The 7735-nt window shown below is 28.0% G+C and overlaps 1 protein-coding gene across 1 annotated transcript in view; it reads right to left on the bottom strand.

The window, feature by feature from the left end:
• The window catches only part of LOC117173080, an 18351-nt gene extending 11047 nt beyond the window's left edge, over positions 1–7304 (bottom strand). Inside the window, exons 1-2 of the mRNA XM_033361462.1 lie at positions 7083–7304; positions 694–2593 (exon numbers count right to left, since the gene is read on the bottom strand). Of these exons, the coding sequence (XP_033217353.1) occupies positions 694–2571 (1878 nt within the window). The 5' untranslated portion in view covers positions 2572–2593; positions 7083–7304. The remainder of the gene's footprint in view (positions 1–693; positions 2594–7082) is intronic.
• Between the last annotated feature and the right edge of the window lie 431 nt (positions 7305–7735).

Below are 7735 nucleotides of genomic sequence, written 5' to 3'. Positions count from 1 at the left end.
CAAAAAAATATTCTGAAAAAAGTGTTTTAACAAAAAAATATACATCTTTAACGAAAGATTTAATAGTTGATATGTCGGCCAAAAAATGATTTAATTTTAAACGAAAGACAGCTGAATTCAACCAAAAGAACACAATTTTATTTTAATAATTGAACTTTTAACCAAAAAGAATGAATTTTCAATAAAATTGTTAAATTTAGAAGAAAAAAATTCAAAAAAATATTATAAACAAAAAAGAAGTGTTTTAACCAAAAAAGATCAATTTTTAAAAATAAATGTAATAGTTGATATTATGTCCAAAAAATATTTTAATTTTAAACCAAAGACAGCTGAATTCAACCAAAAGAACACAGTTTTATTTTAACAATTGAACTTTCAACCAAAAATAATGAATTTTCAATAAAATTGCTAAATTTAGAAAAAAATGAAAGAAAATATTCTAAACAAAAAAGAAGTGTTTTAACCAAAAAAGATCAATTTTTAACAAAAAATGTAATAGTTAATATTCTTACCAAAAAATATTTTTATTTTAAACCAAAAGCAACAGAATTCAAGCAAAAGGACAAATTTGCATCTAAACAGTTTTGGTGAGATAAAAAAAAAAAAACATTTTTCCTGCAGTTTAATTGAGAAGGAAATAATATAATAAAAATTAAGTAGCATTTATTAACTAAAATTGCTGTTAAAACTTACCCCACAATGGCAAGTTCTCACAACACTTAAATCACTTTCGTGACAAACAAAGCATGTTTTTGGAAAGAGAAACATTTGCTTCTCATAATCTAAAAGTTTTCTTCCAACTTTCTTCTGAATTTTCAGCATCACGCCAATTTTTGCTTTCGCCCAGGCCTCCATATCATCCGTTTTCAATTTATCAAAAAGAGTTGTCGCGCCAGTTTCCCTCAATGTGCTCAAAATTGCTTTACACAAATCTTTATGCTCCGGCCAATGTTCCTTGCGATGCTCTTCTTCACAATACATCACCATTTTACAACGACTGCAGGTCATATTTTTCAAATTCAGATGACAAATCTGACAAGAATTCGAATAATAATAATTCCAATCCTCATAGTCTTCCAACGCGCGATCCTCCATCGTGATTTGTATATTCTCTGCTCTCTTTTCCGCCGAATCTCCCATTATTTCTGCTTCCTCAATTACATTTTCAATCGGCTCTACTTTCCCCACTTTCTTTTGCCCGGAATTCGCTTCACTCTCGGCTGTATTTTTAATTCCATCCACCTTCTCCCCTTTATTCTGAAGAGATGTCTTCTCAATTTTACCATTAAGTGCCGGAATCTTATCATTCTTATCATTCAACACATCTAAAATAATCATGAACTGATTCTCCCGATAGATGCCGTTCAGTTCCCATTCCCGTTTCGGCTTCAAACTCGCAAATTCATTAACCCCGTCATAATAAATCACAGTCCTGGCAAAGGTCGACTTCAAAATCTCATTGATTCCCTTGGACTTTGCGTCGGTGACGGTCGTCAAAACGAGGGGACAGGAGGCTGAACCCCAGGCTAAAAGCGACGACTTCCAAACTTCCTTCGGCAATTCTCGTTCCTCCGGCGGATTCACATTATAAAATACAAGCATGTTCGGTTTCTCGTAAGTTTTGTGTTTTAAATACGCCTTGTAAGAAAGAGGCACCGTTTCAAACTGGACCACTTTATTGTTCGCCTTGCAGTTCTCGCAGAGGTGCGATTCCATTCTCGCGTGCTGATCATCATCGACAATCACGATTTTCAGAAACTGCAGATTCGGCAAAAGGTGCAAAACTATCTCCCAGAATTTCGGATTGTCCTTTTGCGACTTGACCCCGCCTACGTGGACAATGAGTCTGGAAGTTGCGGGTACTTTGGCCTTTTGGAGAGCGTTAAAGAGAGTCAAGGCGATCGTTAACAATTCGGAGGCGTAGATTTTCAATTCCTCGGGTGTTTTCACGGGAGGCTGGGGACAATGCAGTATCAATTCCTTCATCGATTTTGGCAAAGCTTCGATTTTCGAGGTGATGAATGTGCGATCGATGACGAGAATTGCGGTGGCTATCACGGATTTGAATGTCGTCTCGTCGAGAGCGAGTTCCAGGTCGTGGGTGGTTTTTAGCTGAAAGCAATTGATGCTGTGACGCGTGGTGTCTTTGTGATCTTCGCAGAAAGTCGCGGAGGGACAGGAGGGACAGTTGATCAGATTTTGCTGTTTGGCTTCGTGGCAAACGTTACAGGCTCGAGGAAAGAGGAGCATCTGATATTCCCATTCAAGAAGAGGCCGCGGGAGTCGATGTTGAACCTGTCTTCGAGCATTTTCTCTCTCCTCTTTCCATACTTTTTGATCGGCATAGCGAAGATTTTCAAAGAGGTGGGAGACTTTTTTGCGTTTGAGTATATCAGCTATTATTTTGCAGACTGCCCTGTGTTCCTCCCAGTGATCCTTTTGGTGGGTCTCTCCACAGTAGGAAATCATTTGACACTGGCCGCATCGGCGAAGGTCTTTTGTTGATTTGCAGATGAAACATTCGTTTGGGTAGAATGGTGTCCTCATCGGGTTTGGCCTCTGATTCGGCATTTTGGCGTTTTATTTTTTGTTTCTGGGAAATTCGAAGGATAGGGAATTTTTAAAATATGCCTATTTTAAAATTATGGGGGAAGGTTGAGGTATATTTATTATTTATTTATATTTATATTTGTTATTATGTTTTTAAAGATTGGGAGTTTATATAATAATAATTAGAGGATGATCTTCAAATTCAACATATTCTATATAAGGAGCAGAATTAAATTATAATTCTTTTGATTTAGCTGAAAAAGAATCTTAATTAGTAGTTACAATTGTTATTTGTTATTAAAAGTTTAATAATAATTGATATTATAATTATTTTTCGTCGAACTTTTCCTGAATATCCATACGATAAATTGATAATATTAATTTGAAAAATATTAAATAATCAATAGTAATATTTAATTAAAAGTTAAAACTTAAGATTAAAATTTTAATTAAAACATTGTAATAAAAATTGAAGAAATTTAAATGAGATTAGAATCAAATTTAAAACCGAATTAAAGTTCAATAATCAAGTTAATGAGCAGAATTCCTGAAAGTAAAATCAAGAATCCAACGACCAAATTTGAACAATCAGCATAGAATTTTCCCATTGAAATCTGAAAAAATTCCTTTTCTTACCTAAAAAAGAAAAAAAAAGAGACTTTTTGCTTTAGACAAAAACAAAAAAGAGGAAAGAAAAATGAGAAAACAACCAACCAAATCCCAAATCCATTTCTTTCCGTGGTTTAATAATAAAAACAAAAAAAAAAGACGAAAAAAATAAATTATTTATATATGGAAAAAGAAAAATTAAAAAAAAAAGAACGAGAAAGTAGGGGATTTGGTTTGTTGCCTTCTCATTTTTCTTTCCTCTTTTTGTCTAAAGGGAAAAGTTTCTTTTTTTTCTTTTTTAGGGAAGAAAAGGAATTTTTTTCAGATTTCAACGGAAAAATTTTGTGCTGATTGTCCAAATTTGGTCGTTGCATTCTTGATTTTACTTTCAGGAATTCTGCTCTTTAACATTATAATAGATTTGAATTTATAATAGATTAAAACTTGATCCTAAAGAATTTGATTTGTTTTTTTTTCTTTTAATTTTTCCGTAGAGAATTATATTTTGAAAAATTTGATATATAGATGTATTAAATTTTTCAAATAATTAGAAATTTTAATTCCCTATACAGAAAAATTAAAAGAAAATTTGAAATTCTCTAGGATCAAGATTAAATCTTTTATAAATTTAAATCTATTACAATGTTTTAATTTTAAAGACGAGTGGAGTCTTTAAGCTTTTTAGTTTATTGCATAATTAAATATTATTTATTATTTAATGAGATATTAGTAATTATTAACCATTTAATTAAATATAAACATAATATTTAAAGATCATCCTCTAATTATTATTATATAAATTTAAAGAACAGGGATTAAAATAGTTGGAGATAATTATTCTTATTATTAATTATAAATTATTTAATAATTATATCATTATAAAAAGTGGAGATAATAAACAAAAAATTGTGTATATTATAATAACATTTTATATTTAAGAATTCGTTAAAACCAATCCTTAGTTACATAAGTAATCTTAAACTGTAATGTGAAATTAAACAATTTTAAAGGAATAATTAAAATGGTATACTTTTAAAGTATTGGCAGCTGAAAATTAATGAATTTTACAACTTAATAGTTGAACCAATTTGTTAAAAATTAATTTTTTGTTTGTTCAAGATTTATCATTTTAGTCGAAAAATCATCTCTTTAGTTGAAAAATCGTTTTCTTTTTATTTTGAAATTAATTTTTGGAACTAGTAATTATTCTTATTTGGTTCAAACTTTACTATTTTAGTGAGATATTTATCTCTTCGGTTAAAAAATGAATTATTTTGTTGAAAACTAATATTTTTTTCTGGAAATTCAATTATTCCATTTTTTGTTGAAAACTTATTTTTTCCAGTATAACATTCTTCTGCGTAATTATTTAAAAATTCATATATTCTGTTGAAATTTCAAATTTAAATTTCCCAGAGACCAAGTTGCTACAAAATTAATTCTGTACCAATTGAGCAATTCTCAAATTCGGAACAAAAAATTTTACTTGATATTTTAAAGTCGTTGAATTTTTTGACAAAATTCCCTGAGCTTTTCAGGGTTTCCTAGGTATATAAAAATTCCCTGACAATTCCATGTTTTCCAGGTTTTTTTTTTTAAATCTTTGGAATCCAATATTTATTTGATCACGGTGAAAAATCACAACACTACAATCGAAAGTATTTCCTTTTGTCATTTTGTCAACTTGAACAACAATTCAAATACATTTGTTCAATCCAATAGTTTTTTATTGTTGACATAATTAAGGAGAGATCAATTCCGTGTGTAACGACATTTTTTATATTAGAATTGGTTGAAATTTGATTAAGCTGCCGAATTTAAATGATCGAGTTTTAAAATACTGCTGAATTCTTAACAAAGAAGATGCATTTTTAATCCAAAAGAATGACTTTTCTGTCCAAATAGACGAATTATCAACAAAACAGTTAAATTTTCAACCAAAGAGGGTGAATCTTTAACAACACACTTGAATTTTCTAATTACAAACATGATCTTTCAAGCAAATAGTCGTACGTTAAAACAAAAAATATTAAACTTCAACCACAAACAGATGAATTTTTAACAAAAAGATTAATTCCCAGTGAAAAATTAAATAAGTGATATTTCAACAACAATTTTCAATAAAATAGATCAATTTTCAACCAGAGTTGAATTTTCAAAAAGAATGATTAGGTTTTCAACAAAGTAGTTGAATTTTTAACCAAATAGTTTGACTTTCAATCTACGAATATGAATTCTTTCTCAAATCGACGAATTGTCAACTAAAAAATTAATATTCTGTCAAAAAAAAGGCATATTTAAAAAAAAATACATAAATTTTCCAAAAAATATTTGAATTTTTAACTAAAAAGATACAGTTTTAGCGAAAAAAATTCAACCAAATAGATGAATTTTCAATTAAAATACTGAATTGGCAATTCTGCAACCAAGAAAATGAATTTTTAATAAGGAAGGTCAAATTTTGACCAGAATGACAAATTTTCTAGAAAACAGTTAAATTTTCAACCAAGCGAAAAATTAAATAATAAAGTTGATCTTTCAACAATAACAAAAAAATTTTCAATAGAATAGATACATTTATAACTAGGGTTGAATTTTCAAAAAAAAAGTAAATATTTAAGAAAATAGTAGAATTTTTAACAAAATAGTTTAAATTTCAACCTAAGAGGATGAATTCTTCCCCAAAGCAACAAATTAAAAAAAAAGAACAATTTTCTATTTAAAAAAATTTCAACAAAATATATCAACTTTAAAATAAATAGTTGAATTTTCATATAAAAAAACCTTTTTCGTAAAAAAAGTTCAACCAAATACAATTACAATAAAAAATTCTTCAATTTTAACGACTTTCCGTTTAAAATTCTTCAATTTTAAAGATTTTGAGTTAGAATTTTTAAATACCGATGATTTTGAAAATGAAAAGTCAAGAGTTTTTAATTCGAAGTCTTCCAAATTAAAGAAATTTCGAATATAAAACGTTAAAATTCAGTATTTTTAATTATAAAACTTAAGACCTGCATAATTTTTAATCGTAAAGTTTCAAAATTGAAAATCTTGCATTTTAAAGATTTAAAATTAAAATTTCTACAATTTTGAACTACAGTTTTAAAGAGTTACCATTGAAAATTGTCGAAATTAAAAAATACAGAATTGCAAATCACTCAATTTTCCAGATTTTTATTTTAATTGTATGTAATTTTTAAGATTTTTTTGTGTGGAATAGTTCAATTTTGAAGATTCTCAATTAGCGTGTATTCAATTTTATAGATTTGCAATATCAAATTCATCGATTGCTAAAAGTGAACAAGGCATTGTTGTTTTTTTTCTCGGAAATTTTCTGTGTACATATGTTTCCGGACATAAAAACGGATTCAAAATTTAAACAAATTCTATGCAACTGAAGCAATTTCAAGTGGAAAAAGAATGTTATAAGATGTCAAATTGAAGTATACTAATAAAAATGAACTGTCAAACTGGGCTGAATAATTTAAAGATCATTATTATTAATTGTCAATAAAATGTTACTAAGGTATATAAAAATATAAATATATAACTTAGAAGCCAAATTTGTTCTCACAATACATTAAAAACTAAATAAAATGAATAAAATTCGTCTAAAACTGCTGCGGAAACCGATTTTCAATTTTAGGTTATGGCTCCAAAATGTCCCTAATTTTCCAAATTTCAATAATTAGCGAGTTAAAAAAAAGGATCGAAGAAAAAAAATTGTGCCAAAATAATATTCTTACAACCAAACAACCAAATATTAAAAGAAAAACTCAACTTTCATCAACTGTAAACGCTGTAAACTATATAAACACTTCGTAAATAAAAGCACTCACGGTCCTTTACAGTAACAAAATTGCTTCCATTTTTTTAATGTTAAAAGAGGCAATAGTAATAATTAAACGATTCTTACTCACCTTTTCCCCTTTCTTAGTAAACGAATGTTTTTATCATGTAAAATGTATAGGTTATGTTTCGTAACACGTATAAATATGTTCAAATTTCACAAAAGCAGACATTGTTTAGTAATAATACTTATAACATTATAAAAGCTAGAACTTTTTATACAATTTTAGTATGCATTCAATTTCAGAGCATGATAAATACTATTTTTTACGTGCGCACAAAATGTCACGCGAGTATCAACATCAACAGGTCAACAATGAATTACATTGTAAATACCGTAAATCCCGCCAAATAACGTAAACTGCTGCAAGTACCTATTACGTGAAATAATATCCGATACTAAAGTTAAAAATTTTATTTTTAATGGGTAAAAGTTGGCAAAAATAAATACGTTTCTTATTTTGATTGATTATAATTATCAAATTTAAACCATATACTTCAATTTGAAGTACTACACAAAATTTAATAAATCACAAATAAAAATAAGTAACAAAATAGCTACAACTTCTTTCATAAAATTTTCATTCATTATTCTTAAAAAGCTTTTTTTTCAAAATCTTAAAAAATCTACACTTTTAAAGATAATTTTAAAAATCTTCACTAATTTTTAAATTCACTGGAATATTTTTATTTTATTTTGTAAATTTGCTAAATATATGAACAT

The sequence above is a fragment of the Belonocnema kinseyi genome, chromosome 5 (assembly GCF_010883055.1).
Source record: "Belonocnema kinseyi isolate 2016_QV_RU_SX_M_011 chromosome 5, B_treatae_v1, whole genome shotgun sequence".
NCBI classification, from domain to species: Eukaryota; Metazoa; Arthropoda; class Insecta; order Hymenoptera; family Cynipidae; genus Belonocnema; species Belonocnema kinseyi.
Note: the sequence above shows the minus strand (reverse complement) of the source record. Positions and strands in the feature narration are given on the sequence as shown.